The 17,165-nt window shown below is 40.9% G+C and overlaps 1 protein-coding gene across 3 annotated transcripts; it reads left to right on the forward strand.

Annotated features, from left to right (window-relative positions):
- Window positions 1-374: 374 nt before the first annotated feature.
- Window positions 375-16,761, forward strand: LOC118412888 (beta-1,4-galactosyltransferase 7-like). 3 transcript variants are annotated; one of them, XM_035815947.1, is made up of 8 exons: window positions 420-481; window positions 3,446-3,453; window positions 6,889-6,894; window positions 9,857-10,319; window positions 10,774-11,002; window positions 13,204-13,287; window positions 15,228-15,335; window positions 15,808-16,761. In XM_035815947.1, the coding sequence occupies exons 4-8, from the start codon at window positions 9,934-9,936 to the stop codon at window positions 15,964-15,966; spliced, it is 966 nt and encodes a 321-aa protein (XP_035671840.1). In that variant the 5' UTR covers window positions 420-481; window positions 3,446-3,453; window positions 6,889-6,894; window positions 9,857-9,933; the 3' UTR covers window positions 15,967-16,761. The 3 variants fall into 3 exon arrangements, with proteins under 3 accessions (XP_035671838.1, XP_035671837.1, XP_035671840.1); XM_035815945.1 differs by lacking the exons at window positions 3,446-3,453; window positions 6,889-6,894 and having other exon boundaries at window positions 375-480; window positions 9,852-10,319; XM_035815944.1 differs by lacking the exons at window positions 3,446-3,453; window positions 6,889-6,894 and having other exon boundaries at window positions 414-484; window positions 9,852-10,319.
- Window positions 16,762-17,165: the final 404 nt, after the last annotated feature.

A 17,165-nucleotide genomic window follows, 5' to 3' on the forward strand; every position in this document is an offset into this window, starting at 1 on the left:
TACTTTACTTCACTTTATCCGTCCGCTTGTACCGTTGGGAATTTGCAAATTATTGAATCAAATGTAAGAAAATTGAAGCTCAGAAAAATAAAACATCGTGAACTTGGGAAGTCCCACATTTGACGTTCTGATTTTTTCCTACTGATACGGCAAAAAGTGAGAAAAATGGCATTGAATGTATATACCTCATATCAATATACAACATTTCAGTACATAATGTTATAACTTATAGCATATTAAATCCAACCGCTCACAAGTGAAAAGTTGGATGATGCCACATTTCTTGTCATACTGAGGCTATCAAATGTTCGGCGAAAAGTTTTCGGTCGATCGCTCTGTATATTTGGAGATATCAAATGTATGGTCTTGTATTGGACCATCCGCCGTTATTGGCAGGCACCTCAAAAAATGTGACGGACACCTAAACTGTCTCTAAAGCACTTCCGGGTCGACACGCATACAAACAACGACAGCTCACCGGTAGGTATGTCATAAACATATTGTTACTGTTTCTGAACTTATCATATGTTGTTTGTTGCTGCTTTAATGTTCTTCTAGTTGTTGTTGGATGAAGGGATCTGGAAACTATGTGTGAATTCCTATAGAAGAGACTCAGAGTCGATATTTAAGCTACTTTAAAGTTTAAACTCGCTCGCCTCAGTCATAATCAAATTATTAGGGGAGGGGGGGGCGATGCGGTTTTCAAGATGTTTATAAATGTAACGTTTACGTTACAGATAAATTACTTTGTTCGCTGTAGCTATTGTCAGAGCGATGAAGACGCACAGTCACACACATGTACTGTGACACACACACTGACACACACACACACACATATTCACACACACACACATACTGTGACATGGATACACTCGCTCACACACAATCTCCCATGCGCGTGCACACACACCTATTACATAGATACACACACTCAGACACACACACACACCAGACACACACACACACAGGGTTCGATGAAAGAGCTGGGCTGGGCCCCTGGCCTGTCTACCTGGCCTGTCTACCTGGCCTGGCTATCACGTCAGGCCACCAAGATCCCCCCATTCATACCCTCAGAAATTTTCAGCCTCTCATCTAGCTGCGCCCTCTAGTGGAATATAGACAAATTGCCGAGATTGTGTACTTAGTCCATTGTCAAGACACCTACTAGCAAGATAAACTGATATCTATTCAATGTTACTTGTCTGAATTTAAATTTCTATTGGTCTGCAAATAGATAAACAACAACATTGAGGGAGAAAGAAATGACGCTTGTGGTTGATGTTGATGTTGAGAACAACGATACCATACTCACAGTGTAACATTTGATCTAGTGGCAAATGTTACAAGTCAACAGTCAGTTTGGCCAAACAAAGGAGGTCATATTTAGGTCACCACGTAACTGCAGGCCTGGGTATGGCAGAAACGGGTGCTGTCAGAGGATTGCACTTTGACTTGACATTTTCCCCTTCACGTTATCAAAGGTTTGAAGATTGAATATTTAGTCTTCAATGTACATAACAAGGACTGACTGCTTTAAAACAAGGCTGTGATACAGCAGTTTGTTTTTCATTTAGCAAATGTTTTAACACACTGCTTTAGGGATCTGAGCCATCTGCTGTTTTCTCCCCCAGACAACTCTCTAAGGGAACCAAGCATGTGACCCCGGTCATCTCAGACGCTCCACCTGTCATGTCTCTTTTAATAAAGCAGCAACAGGCGCTTGTCCAGGGACAAAATAGTTGATTGAGAGGCATAGTAATTGCTACTCTTTAGCACTGTCAGGGATCTCAGCCTGGCCTGTCAGCCCTGCCCCTTGACTGGCCCTTTGAGGAAGTAGAAGTATAAGACGTATAACTCTGTCTGGGAGGTATTAGGCCTTTCTACCAGCCAGAAATACAAGTACCACAGTTTGTGTCTTTTTGATCTGTCATCGACTAGCCAGTACAAGAAAAAGAGAAGTAATGTGCATGACGTGCTGTTTAGAGGTAAAAACAACACTTTCCTCTCCCAGTCCCCGAAGCCAACAATCTCCACCCATTCCAACACAGAGTTCTCCAGCTGTTTCTCTGACCAGACCAAGGATACTCTGCTCTTCGGAAAACTTTGTACAGAAAGTACTGAAACGTCTTAAATGACCGACTTGCCTGGTACGATCCTAGATACATAGACAAGAAGAACAGATTGGATTAGGGAAGTAACGTTATACCTGGATGGATTAGATGGAAGCAAATGCTTGGTTCCTGGTACATGGTAGACACAGTCCAACAGAGCAGAGTGTTAGAGAAATCATTCCTGACTGTGTCTTATAAAACACAAAGTTACACTAGGTTCAGCAGCACTACCCAAATTTGTCAAAGGTTCCATACAAAGACCACAAGTTCTTCTGAGCCATATGTTCTTCTAAACCATTACGTATTGTCAACTTGCACTTGGCCGGCTCTTTTCGTCACAGTATATATCACACAAGTCTATAGAGAAAATGATGTATTTTGCCCTGAGATTTTTTCACACCATTGTTCTTAGACAGAACGCGCGCCGAAAATATAAGGCTAGTCTAAGAGAATACTTGCCCTTATACCCTAATACTTTCTGCCTGGTGTAAGACGCAGTCTGGGGCATGATTTCTCTGACACTCTACTCTGTTGGACTGTGTCTACCAGGAACCCACATATGTAGCAGCTCATATTTACGATCTTGTAGTTTTGTGCTTGTAGTTATGATGGAGACTTTCTTGCCTTTGTGTTGTTATTTCTATGCTTATCTAATGCCAAATACTGGTGCACTTCTTTTTACATTCACAGTATCTGTTAGCCAGGCCAGTGCGATACATACATAAAGTAGCTTATTATATTTCAGCCATACCATAGGTATGGTGAAATATATTGTATTCGTAATGTTTCTTTCTTTCTTTCTTTCTTTCTCCTGTCAAATCTTCAGAACACGGTATCTCCTTTGTTCCTCAACCGAATGACTTGAAATTTGGCACAAGGGTAGAGTGGGCCAATACCCTCGGACGTTTTTTTCATTTTTCCCATATTTGTCTCTTAAATGATTTTATTAAGGTTTTTGGGTCATCTTAAGACCAAAACGGTATATTTTGGCCCCCTGTGCCTTGGTCTTACAATGGAATGGCCTAAAATTTGGTGTAGATAGGCATTAGATAGTTGGTAAAATGATCCAAGTAAAAGTTTTGACATAAACTACTTTAAAATGATTAATTTTGGCACTTTTCTGAGGGGAAATTTGTTTTTTTTTTTGGCCTCCGGACGTGACCTTCCGTGACCCCGCACGGAGCCCACACCTGTGCGCGAAGAGGGCGAAGGCTAATTAATATTCATAAGCGGGGCCTCACGATTCCGTATATACTGCAGTGTTCCCGCCAGAATTTTTTACAGCGTCGGCACACGGGGCCCGGGGTCCACCGAAGAACGCCGAAGGCCCCGGCCCGGCAGGGTCCAGGGGCAGAGCCCCGTTGGGGGAAACTCTTGCACTTTGGGCTATTCAGAAGGCTTATTGTATCAGTTTTTAGGGGCATTTCTGTGATGCGATGGTATATTTTCCTTGCGCTGTTAGCTCCGTACGTTTTTAGAAGGTTCCGTTTATCACAGAACTGCTGTTGTTTCAGAAATCTCACGGATTTATGCTTACGAACACGTAAATTGCTAACTTGCAACCAACGCTTTACTATATACAGTAAATTTCAGCACTTTTCTGAGGGAAAATTGGTTTTCTTTCTGCCTTTTGCCGTGACGTCACCCCGCAGAGCCCCGCACGTGCAAGAATTTAACGAGCCAGCCAATCAGCGAAAAGGAAGACGAAGTCTAATTAATATTCAATAGCGGGGCCTTCCAACCCCGTTTATATAGAAACACGTGCATATCTTGACAACACAGCGGACGAATGTCACCTTACGCCCGGTTTTATATACATGTAACATCTATTATCATAATACCTTGTTGTCTTCGAATACATTGTTATCGATGCTTTGTAAATGGTGTATTGGACACCTAGATGTCTGAAGTGTGCACAGCTCAGAAATAACTATTGTTGCATGTGTAGATCTCTTTAAGTTTCAGTATTTTTAATCTACCGGTATAAGTCTTACTACCGGTATTATGCCAATGCATGTTATATATATAAAATAGTTTTTTTGCGAGGATTTGGAGTTAACGACAAGGTCATTTGGACGGTAGCAGAAGGTACGCGTTCCTTGAACGTCAGGGTACATGTCTTTGTCGATGAATTTGCCAACATTCCGCGTAGCAATATCAATCATTTTCGGCAGATTTCACTTTGGCAGGGTAAGTTGAGACAATCGAGGAAATGTTACTTGGCGGAAATCGCGGGAAAATTGGCCAGTTTAGATTTGATGAGTAAGTTTAACAATGGCGAGAATGATTATTTCCTCATCAATATTTATCGTTAGAATGTTTTGAACTGTAAATCTAAACAATTGTGTTACCTGTGCAATGTTTATATGAATAAACATACATTTTGCCAGCACGATGTTGGAGCAACATGATAACTTTATGTCTGTATTATGCCACTTTTATTGTTGAAGGCGCGTAAGCAAATGAAAAAGCATGACAAAAGAAATATTATGATACTATTTATTCGGTAACATTCACTTTTATTCACGATTCTAATTTGCAATGCCTGCAAACTCCGATCGGAATCACCCGGACCTTGTACGATTTAAAATGCATTTAACGTGAAATTGGAATTTATGACGAATCCGACACGTTAGTTCAAGGAGCTTTTATCAGATAAAAGCTCCTTGGTTAGTTCAGATTCTTTTCTCAGTAGTCACGCTTTCTATTTTCATAGTTTAAAAACTATCGACAAAGGAAGCGTTAAAGAATGTTTTTCTCCTGGTGCAAACTGTAAACACACGTCACCCACCACTCGTCTCCGATGTGACGAAGCCATTCGCGCCAATTTTATTGGATTTTAGACGGACTCGACAGTCGAGCCGTCCACCGCGGCCTTGGCATCGTTTCCTCGCGATCGGTGTCAGCCCTGACTGCACCGCTGTCCCTTGTCGTTGTCCCTCAACTTAGTTGTAGTAGAAGCAATAGTTTCCGCGTCGTCCACTTGTTGACAGGTCGACGCCTTAGCAAGATACTTGTGTATGTTATCCAGCCCCAAACATCGCAGTTTCAGGTTTATTTTCGCAAAGTTTCGTGCCTCTTCTTGATTGACGTTATGTTACCGCCTTTGTTGGAGCCGCTGCTGGCTGTGATTGGTCGCAAGTTAATTCGATTTTTCGCATAAAGTGGCACGCCCTGTCTAATCGGTATATCTAAAGACTGCAGCCAAGGCTGTTGTCATGGTAACGACACGTATAACAACATTTCCCACATGCGAATCGGGTTGGGCACGTCTTGTACTGCGTGCGTTTGATTTGAGCTCAAGTCGCTGAATTTACAAGTCTCACCGTCGGTTTTCAGACAGCACGTGCACTTACTTTTTCACCAGTCGTCTTCCAGAGCGTTCAAAATTATGAAAGAAAAGAGGCTTTTTCCTGTCATTTTTTCGGTAAAATCTTAGGAAAATACCAACATGTGTTGGTGCACAGATGTTGGCAAGATATGCAAGTTTTTCTAAGGTGCTGAATTTTGTCACCGTGATTGAATGGTGGCATTGCAAACCGGAAGTACACTTTTTACGTCGCATTTTGGTAACTTTATCGAGAACTTATTATACCATACAGTAGAACTCTGAAAATAGTCTACCACGTCCGGTATGAACTTCGGCTTCATGTCTTTGCCGCGCCAGCTTCAAAAGAAAGGTAAACAAATTTGACTGATCTTTTCTCCGTCCACCTTTATACCAGCGTTAAAACGGTAAATACTATTGTAACATCAATAGTTTTACAACGTTGTAGCGGTGTTTAACAGAGATAGAGTCAAAGGCGCGGCAGGAAAATATTACTGAGTGAATACTGAGCGAATTTTCAGCATGTGGAGCGCCGAAGCCACCAACTTTTTTTGCCTTGCCGGGCGTCGAACACGGGCGCGAGGCGTCTCAAGCTTGTTGAGGCCCGGGAAATTTTGAAATCTTGACCCTCCGAAACGCCATTTCTGGCATTTTGACGAACAAATTTCACTGATAGTCCGAGCAAAAAAATTTTCCTAGGCCCTCCCCCCGCTCAAATTTTTTTTCCTAGGCCCTCCCCCTGGCTCAATTTTTTTTTTCCTAGGCCCACCGCAAACAGTGAAGCGCCCCGGGCAGCTTAACCGATAATGTAATCGCTAAAGGCTTTCGAAATTCATTAGGATATTGTGAGATTTTAGGTCCTACAATTTTCTTGCAAATCAGATATGTTAGACCAGATGGTACATTTTTACTTCCTGTATACTGTATAGGTGTAGTTCCCGGGGAAAATTTTGTTTGGAAATACGGCGTCGTTGAAAATAGTCTCTTAACTATACGTTTCAATGGGGGCGAGAAACTGGGGTGTGCCCCTAAATGTTTCATTTTCGAGCAGGGGTTATTTGAGACAGTTAAATGTTGTATGGGAAAAGCTAATAATGGCTGAAATATGCTGTATTTGCTCCTAAGCAAATGTCGGCCTTTCTAGTCCTAAATTTGTAATGTATTTCATTCAAGAACTGTATTTGATATATAACGTATTTCTTTTAGAATAACCGATGACATTCTCCAATCTGTTAACAGACCATAATTTTCATTAGACCATTAAAGATTTTACAGTAGCTGTGGATATGGCTCCTGTCAAAAAAAAGGCCTGTACAGCATTTTACCCGGAGGCAGCAGTACAAAAGTCATAACTAAAACCTTTACCACCTACAATGCTACATGCAACACTATGGAAAAGGGGCTTTTAGAGTCTGATATTGCAAAACAATATAATGAAAAAATATAGAGAACAGTGTGAGAACACTATCAGGCTGTTCTGGGATACAGGGCAGGTTGTGAGGACCAGATGTCAAAGCGTGCAGGGAAGCAGTAATTGCTCTCTCACAGACTGGCTGCATGTGCCTCGATTTTCTGCTCCAGACAGGAGCATCTCCCCAAGGGCAAGGTGGTGAAGCTGAAAGAGGCTCTCTGGGCGAACAGTTGGGGGTTTAAACAAAAAAAATCAAGGAAAACGTTGTTTCACCCCAGCTATATAATAAAGACACAAACTGTGGTACTTTACTATAGACTTGTGTGATAAATACTGTGACGAAAAGAGCAGAAAAGTGCAAGATTGGTTTAGAAGAACACATGGTTCAGAAGAACTTGTGGTCTTTTTATGGTACCTTTGACAACTTGGGTAGTGCTGATGAACTTAGTGCAAGACACAGTCAGGCATGATTTCTCTAACACTCTGATCTGTCGGACTGTGTCTACCAGGAACCAAGCATTTGCTTCCATCTAATCCATCCAGGTATAACGTTACTTCCCTAATCCATTCTGTTCTTCTTGTCTATATGACCCCATTCACACTCAGAAAAACGATTCGAATAAAACATTTATCCGAATAAAAAATTTTCCATCCGATCCAAAATTGTGTTCACACTGCTCTTCAGCAATCCGATTAGTGCGCCCTCAGTCTTATCTGAATAAAACATTAGTTGCGTTTCACAGATGTATCGCTACGTCTTGTGGTAGTTGGCGGTGAGATTCTTCACTTTATTTCTGCACTGGTCGAGGGATTTCTCAACTCCATCCTCCGCCATTCCTTCGGATATATCTTCATATTATAATGTTCCTGTTTTTATGAACCTTCCCGAGCTTTTTCTGCGTCTCCTCCCAACCCAGATGGAAATAAGCAGCATCGTTTGTTACGGTGTCCACTTGGCGAATGATGAAGATTTCCCTTTCTTTCCACTTATTGTTGTTGGAAGTAAAATACGGCGGAAAATGCTCGCTGAAAAACGAAGCAATCAGGCGTGTGTAGTGTTTCGAAGTATGACCCCAAGTTCCCGGATGAATGGCGTTACACCCCGGAATAAGCGGAATCCTATCCACTTGCGCGTTCACACTGCCGAATCGCACGAATCGAGACTCCCCGCGGCGCAGTTTTATCCACTTCCCAGAGTTTTACCCACCTCCCCGAGGTGGATCGCGAGGGATTCGAATCGATGAAATCCAAGTGATTTGGGAGCGTTCATACTGCTAAGTTTTATTCGGATCGGGTAGTTTTATTCGGATAACATGTTTTATTCGAATCGTTTTTCTGAGTGTGAATGGGGTCTATATCTAGGATCGTACCAGGCAAGTCGGTCATTTAAGACTTTCCAGTACTTTCTGTACGAAATTTTCCGAAGAGCAGATTTTCCCAGTTTTTCTTGGTCTGGTGGGTTTCCCTACCCAGCCATTTCTGTGGCCTCGATGTCACACAGGGGTCAGAGAAACAACTGGGGCACTCTGTGTTGGAATGGGTGGAGATTGTTGGCTCTGGGGACTGGGAGAGGAAAGTGTTGTTTTACCTCTAAACAGCAAGTCATGAACATTACTTCTCTTTTTGTTGTACGGTCTAGTCGAAGACAGATCAAAAAGACACAAACTGTGGTACTTGTATTTCTGGCTGGTAGAAAGGCCTAATACCTCCCAGACAGAGTTATATTTTTACTTCCTCAAAGGGCCAGTCAAGGGGCCTGGCTGACAGGCCTAGGCCAGGCTGAGTTCTCTGACAGCGCTAAAGAGTAGCAATTACTATGCCTCTCAATCAACTACATGTATTTTGTCCCTGGACAAGTGCCTGTTGCTGGTTTATTAAAAGAGACGTGACAGGTGACAGGTGGAGCGTCTGAGATGACCGGGGTCACATGCTTGGGGTCACATGCTTGGCGCTTAGTTTCCTTAGAGAGTTGTCTGGGGGATCGGATCCCTAAAGCAGTGTGTTAAACCAAGGAGCTTTTATCAGGAGCCTACTGATAAAAGCTCCTTGGTTAAACTAACATTTGCCAAATGAAAAACAAACTGCTGTATTCCAGCCTTGTTTTAAAGCAGTCAGTCCTTGTTATGTACATTGAAGACTAAATATTAAATCTTCAAACCTTCGATAACATTAAGGGGAAAATGTCAAGTCAAAGTCCAATCCTCTGACAGCACCCGTTTCTGCCATACCAGGCCTCAGTTACGTGGTGACCTAAATATGACCTCCTTTGTTTGGCCAAACTGCCTGTTGTAACATTTGCAACTAGATCAAATGTTACACTGTGAGTATGGTATCGTTGTTCTCAACATCAACCACGAGCGTCGTTTTCTATCTCCCTTAATGTTGTTGTTTATCTATTTGCAGACCCTTAGAAATTTAAATTCAGACAAGTAACGTTGAATAGATATCAGTTTATCTTGCTCGTAGTTGGCTTGACAATGCACTAAGTACATGCTCTTGGCAATTTGTCTATATTCTGCTAGATGGCGCAGCTAGATGAGAGGCTGAGAATTTCTGAGGGTATGAATGGGGGTATCTTGGTGGCCTGACGTGATGGCCAGGCCAGGTAGACAGGCCAGGTAGACAGGCCAGGGGCCCAGCCCAGCTCTTTCATCGAACCCACACACACACACACACACACACACCACACACACACACACACACACACACACACACCAGACACACACACACACACCACACACATACATGTAGATACACACACACACACACACACATACATGTAGATACACACACACACATACACATAGATACACACATATACACATAAATGCACACACACACCTTAGCACACACGCACACACACATATACAGGCACACACAGACCTACAATGCACACACCTACACACAGAGAGACTTACTCTCACACAAGCATGTACATTTCATTACTTAACCACCATTGATACTGAACATAATGGACACCATGTTGTTTGTTCTCTTCTAGGAACGCTGGCCATACACAGGTCTCCCACCGGTGTTGTGTGTGATGATGGATATGGTAATGAGAAGACTATAGCAAATCCAACATGGTGATGCGGCGCAGGATCTCGTACCTGAAGCTGCTCATCATCTGCCTCACCATGACGACCATCATGGGTATGTGGCTGCACTACTCCGCCTCCAACTGCCACTGTTCTCGTAGTGTTAACGACAACGACAAAAACAACGTGGTGCTACCCCCTCCAGACTCGCATGTCCAGAAACCTCCGCAAGTTCCAAGGGAAGAAGAAGAGGACAAAGACGTTGACGACGGCGACAACAAAAAATGGGGGCCACACAAACTTGCAGTGGTTGTCCCGTTTCGAGATCGTTTCGAAGAACTGCTGGTTTTCGTTCCGCACATTCACAAGTTTCTCAATGAACAGAAAGTGCGCCACAAAATCTATGTCGTCAACCAGATAGACCTTCATAGGTGAGATTTTCAATACGTATTGCACTAATTTAGGACAAAAGACAAAATTAACATGATTAACATGTAACGTTACTATACATGTCAAACTGTGCACTTAGGAGAGAAAAATGTCCTCCTTGTCTTTGTTTCTTGTCCTCAAAGTGACTCATGCATTTTTTATGAATTTTTTTTTGGTCCAAAATCAAAATTTCACTACATATTCTGCTGCAAATAAAGATGTAACAGACGATACGAATACGTTTCTCGGAAATAAGCAGGAAATGGCTTTCCACTATATTGATTAAGTTTCGCGTCCTACGTTTCTTAGCGGAACTGTAGCCCTTCGACCTGAGGGTGTCCGCCAATCTTCGAAATCATAAATTTTAAAGAAAAACCCCGGTCCAAGACCTTAAGTTCGTACAAATGTTCAGACACCGTTGTTCTAAGTGTTCACTGTTGTTTTTGTTGTTCCCAGATTCAACAGAGCTGCGCTCATCAACATCGGTTTCATCATGGGGAGAGATGAAGGGTGTGACTACATGGCCATGCACGATGTTGACCTCTTACCTATGAACCCTGACCTTAACTACGGCTACCCGGAGGAGGGCCCCTTCCATGTCTCCTCCCCAGAGCTGCACCCGCTGTACCACTACAAGAAATTTGTGGGTGGGATTCTGCTCATGAAGAGGGAACACTTTGAACAGGTGAGGTACAGTCAAACCTGTCTATAGCGGCCACTCAAGGGACTGGAGAAATATGGCCACTATAGACAGGTGGCCACTATAGAGAAAATGTTGATCAATTGACCATGAGCAAGCTATACTACACATGATTTCAGTTCCCACTAATCTTTCTCACCAAGTAACATTGTCTCGATCGTAAATTCACCGACAAAGACTTGAACTTTAATGCTACTGCCAAAATGACCCTGTCAGGAACTCCAAATCCTCGCAAACCACAATTTCAAACTCGGTGCAGGGTGACATAAGGCTGCAGTATGGTTGCATTAGGCAGTGTTTCTGTGTCAACGGGACTGGAAATCGTGTGGCCGTGGCTGCGTTGCACAGGTGGCTGCTAAGCCTATTTCTTGATCATTACGAATCCAAGGGACCGACAAAAAGTGGCCACTATAGACAGGTGGCTGCTATACAAAGGTGGCCGCTAATACAGGTTTGACTGTAATTCCATATTACCATTGTTTGTGTCAGAAAAAATTGTGCAGTATGATTTGCCATTACACACGTACAGTCTGATGAAGGTAGCTCTAAGAAAAGGAATAGCTTTTCCAATAGGGAATGCCCCATAATGTATGAAGTACTTCAGAAGGGAGTGTAATTTTCCAATTTAGATAACATATCATTTAATACATAATCAGCCTACTTTTTATGGAATTCCACTCGTGGTGATTTATGCAATGTGTGTTTTGTGAAACAATATGACACTCACTTATATTGATAACCCCATGCAGACCTTACCTATATGTATTCCCTTTACGTTTTTTCTAGCGTGAAAATTTTAAATTATTGAAGAGTGCTAATCACAGCAAGAAGGCCAGACCAGTTTTTCTTAGCGCTCTTCACTGAAATTATTTTTGTTACCTAACCTAACTTAAAGGGGCATTCCACTCCAGACGGGACTGTTATTTTTTTGTTAGAAGTGACAAATGTATGCTACGTACCATTATACGATAGAGAACCCATTAACCCCACGCGCATCAAAAAGCATTCAGTCTTCTACAAAACTCCCCGAGTACCCTCTAATTAAATCAAATCAATCTCAGCCTATGGCTGAATATAATGTGCCTGACAATGCCTGACTTAAGTTAGGATACAAAACTAATTTCAGGGGCGCTAAGCAAAACACGTCTTGATATGTGTTCTTTGATATCTTGTGAACAATTGACCTTCTTGGTGTACGTGCGCCCCTTATTTATGCCGAAAATATTCACGATAAAGGAAGTGTCTACATGTATAGGGAATACATGGGTAGGGTCTGTATGGGTTTAGTGAGTGTCATATTGTTTTACAAACACATATTGCGTAATTCGCCACAAGTGGAATTCCACAAAAGGTCGGCTGATCATGTATTCATTGATACATTATCTTTTGGAAAATAACACTCCTTTCTGGAGTGGAATGCCCCTTTAAGTCAGGAGTTGTCAGACACATGTATTCAGCCATAGGCTGAGATTGATTAATTTAATTAGAGAGTACTTGGGGAGTTAAGTAGAAAACTGAATGCTTTTTGATGTGCTTGGGGCAAGTAGTATGAGTTTATTGCTTCCTTAAATTATTATGATGATTAAATTATATCTATCCGAAAATCACTCACTCACTAGTCGACCTCCGAAAATAGCACTCCCTTTTGGAGTGGAATGCCCCTTTAATGGTCAGATATTGGATGGATGGATAGATGGATGGATGAATGAAAGGATGGATGGATGAAAGAATGGATGAAAAGAATGAATGAAATGAATGAAAGGATGAATGAATCAATGAATGAATCAATAAATGAATTAATGTTTTAAAAATTTTGCTGTATGTTATCGAGAGTTTTTCATGCTCTCCAAAGATGGAGGAATAAAGTACAAAAAAGAATGAATGAATGAACTTTATTTCATGACAATTGAAGAGTGATATAACCCTAGGCCACCTTTATCCGTGGGGTAACCTATATTCGTTGTGTTAAAACAAAAGTGTATCGATATCTAGGGATTTCTGCTAAAAGGGCGTGGGTTTCAAACTGAATTATTTCCAAAATTTTGCAGTGTGAAACTACCGTATTTCGACTTGACTATCCCAAAATGCCCTATTTCTAAATACAATGGATATATGTTACCCCACGGATAAAGGTGACCTAACGTTGCATGTATACATGATGACAAGTTCTCAATATCTCCCCCCAGGTGAACGGCCTGTCCAACATGTTCTGGGGGTGGGGCAGAGAGGATGATGAGCTGTACAAACGTATGGAGGAGGTCGGACTGCAGGTGAGGGTGGAGAAAAAAACATGATGCATAAAATACAATGTACAAGGCGATCAGAGATGGCAGGGTTTGCCCCTGTTCCTGTACTGCATTGGGACTATTCCATTTCAGGGCTCGAAATACTGGGTATATGTGAACCCAGGTGCACCCAAAATTGGAGCTGTGCACCCAATTATTTTCTGTGGGTGCACAGGGTGCAGCTAAATATTTTCTTGCATTTATGTATGTAAAGATATCAAAGTATACTAGTATACATCATATTCTTGACATCTAAGTGTTAGAAAGATAATAAAAATGTCTGTCATGGTACGTGTTTAAGAATTTGACTATTTGTAACTAAGTTTTATTATTAGGTTATTATTTGAATTTAAGTGGTGCACCCAAAAATTTTTTAGTGCACCCAATTTTATAAGCTGGGTGCACCAGTGCACCTATTCCCAAAAATGAATTTCGAGCCCTGCATTCCCATAGACAAGAAGATAGCAACTCTGAGTATACATAACATTCAGCATGTTAATGATATTAAAATATCAGCATTTCTTAATGGTTTAGGAAGAACAACCACAGCTTGCCTGGGAAGGTAGCATCTGTGTTAGGTTTATTTAGGCCACAGCAAGTAAATTTTATGGATGACATCCGCGCGCTCATTAATTTTTGCCTGATTTCAGAAGAAAAAACAAGAATTTTTTTCTTCTTCAGGGAAGGCCGGATAGACGAAAATGGGTAAAGGTTGTGTTGTAACCTAATCATTGAATGTAGAATTGACACTAGAGACTCTGTAGCATTGACTGTAGTTGCAGAGGTGCAACTTGATAGATAGTTGTAAAAGTGGCACAACTATGGAAGCTATGAGTGTAGTTGCCAACATGGTTAATGATACCAGTCTACCACACTAGTGTCACTTTAGCTACACTGGTGCACTTCCTAAGTACAGGAATGAATGCCTTGTTGGCTGTGATGCCATATTTTGTCACTTCAAGTCTTGTTACGTCTATTTTGAAAATTTGCCATCTTGTTTTTTTTACCCATCTTGTTTTTTTTTCGCCCTATCTCCTTATTTTTGCAGTCTGCAGAGGATGTCATCCATAAAATTTACTTGTTGTGGCCTTAACTGATTACACAAGGTTCCTCCCATGATGTTTGATTTGCAGTGAAGGACACATGTCAGGGCCACATGTCTAAAATGAACTCAGCTGTTCTAATTTAAACATAAATGTGCATGTCCCAACACGTCAGACTCTGTATTGGACCTTCATGTACAGAGAATGTCGACTGAATTAAAAATGTTGAAATGATGGCTGTTCCATAAAGATTTTTCTTGATGTCTTGTAATAACTAATAATTGTACTAGACTAAGTATTGTACCTAATTCACAGAAGTTTTGTTCCTCTTAGGCCATGTTGATTTGATTCTATGGATGACATCCACACATGCATCAATTTTTTGGAAAATTTTTTCCTCAAAAAGGTTTGAACCATGGTGTCTTTGCTTTATTGGTTTGATGTAAATCATTCTCAGATACAGAGCAGTTACAATATAAGCAATTACATGCTGTAAATTGAAAAATGATATCGGAAAGCATATACTAATTTCATAGAATGCCAGTGTCATAAAAGAAGATGTGAAATTAAAGAAGATGTGAAGTGAAGAATCTAATGTTCAGTATGCCATACTCTGTGTGCTCAGACATATGTTCAATCTTCCACTTAAATTTCATAATTAAGACAACTTTTTTGGGGTCGAACTTTTTTTATTCACATACTCGCATCAGTTTTGGGGTTCCCATACGATGTCATCCATATAATCAAATCACAATGGCCTAACTAGAGGTGGATCAGGGAAAATCTCTACTGAACTGCCAACATGTAAATACTGTAGTAGGTTTGTTTGCTAAAGAGTGTGGCTTGCACCTCTCTTATTTCTCAGAGCTGTCTTCGTTTCAGATTTTCCGACCAGAGGGGATCGAGACCGATCACACCAACACATTCCGCCACATACACGACCGACAGAGAAGGAAGAGGGACACTGTGAGGGTGGGGGCACAAAAGGAGGTCAGTATCTTACAATTGATAGTTCGATTCATAACCCAGAGGTTCTGGGTTCGAATCCGTTGATGTATCACTGATCTTGTGCCCTTGGGAAAGGCACTTTACACAAAAAGAGTTCCTTCCCTGGGTGAGTGGATTGTCTGTATATGCAGCTAATGTACTGTTCAGTACAAACCTGGTGTGTTACGCCATGAGACAGTTTACTGGTTATGCAATACAGTCGAATTTGGTCATACGACCATTTACACAAGACGACCATCACCTCAAAATGACCGCTTTTTGATTGTCCCGAAATACGAACAACAAAAATAAAAGCACAAACTAAAAGACAAATATCCTACTATGCATTGCTAACATATCATTGATTTGATGTGGCTGTTATGATGCTATGCAGAGAGAGTACTTCTGAGTACAGTTAACTGTTTTGCAAGGTAAAAGAATTTGATGACAGTCTTTCATTGTCCTATCTCTGCAGCTGCAGTTCAGAAGAGACCGAATCACCGGTGTGGACACTGTGCAGTACTCAGTTGTCAGTACCCACAATATGAAAGTAGAGGGCGCCACTGCAACCATATATAATGTCAAACTGGACTGTAACACACAGTTGACACCCTGGTGTGATCATCAGAAATAAAAGGTCCTTTGCGAATTGCCATGATTTTATTTATTTTTGCAGGAAATAATAAAGTTTTTGCAATGTTGTAAGTTGAAACAATTCTGTATACTACAACCAAGAAGGCTACAGATTATTTTTCAACCTTGCCACAACTTAGTAATACTGTAAAAATGGATTTTCTCAGTGTCATGTTTTTCATCCGACCACTGTGAACATTTTAAGATTTACAGTACTTATATATTATGTTCCTTAAAGAGAAAAAAGTTGGCAAGCAGTCTTGAAATATAAGTTATTCAGAATGGAAGGTTGAAACCAGTGACTGTTGTTGCCTATATTCTGTAACTGAATGACGTCAATGAAAATATCTGCAATTATTGAGACAACATTGTCTTCGGTTGTTTAGAAAGCTTTTGTCATCCTACAAATGTATAATCCTCAGCTCCAAAATGAGCAAGCTTCTTAAGCAGAGGCTTAAAAAGTTGTGCATATGTAATTAAGCAGAAATAACAGCAATGTGTGCAATGCGACTGTTGTCATGTGCCCCCTCACCCTTTGTTTGGTCCATTGTGTTGTTAAATTGTTTTGTAATTGTCAAGATGTGTTACATGTATAGATCTGAAGACCATGTGTGTCCCTCTTTCCCCAAGAGAATATACTTCGTAACAATTTGGGAACAAGTACTTCGTGTTTCAGATCTTTTTGATAATACTGGCAATCGTTGATTTGTTGTGAATATATGCTCATATGTGTTCACAGCTTGTTGGATTCTATTGGTCACATTTTAGTTTTATAAGAAATAAAACATGAAGTGCCTCTGTTTTGTCATTTGTTGGAGATATATGTACATACTGGTATGTATGTTGGTGCCTTTGCTGCCTTATACAAGATCTCATAGTAGATCTGTTACAAGGTCTATTATGTGTAATGTCAAAGAAAGCCATATAATAGTCCACTGACACCATACACAAAATATGTCTCCACACATTTGAAACACACATTTAGTACCAACAGAAAGACAATTGATTAAAGGTTGCATTGATGCAGTGTTGTATTTGTTTGCAATACTTAGAAAATATCCAAGCCTGTCACCTGGCTTATTTTTATACTGATTCTGACAATTGCATCATTTTTTATGTAATCTATCAATTATTCCATATGATGAAGCAAAACTAACTACAGCACTAGAAAGGCAAAATTTATGCAAAAATACATATTTC

Source organism: Branchiostoma floridae, chromosome 4 (genome assembly GCF_000003815.2).
Source record: "Branchiostoma floridae strain S238N-H82 chromosome 4, Bfl_VNyyK, whole genome shotgun sequence".
NCBI lineage: Eukaryota > Metazoa > Chordata > Leptocardii > Amphioxiformes > Branchiostomatidae > Branchiostoma > Branchiostoma floridae.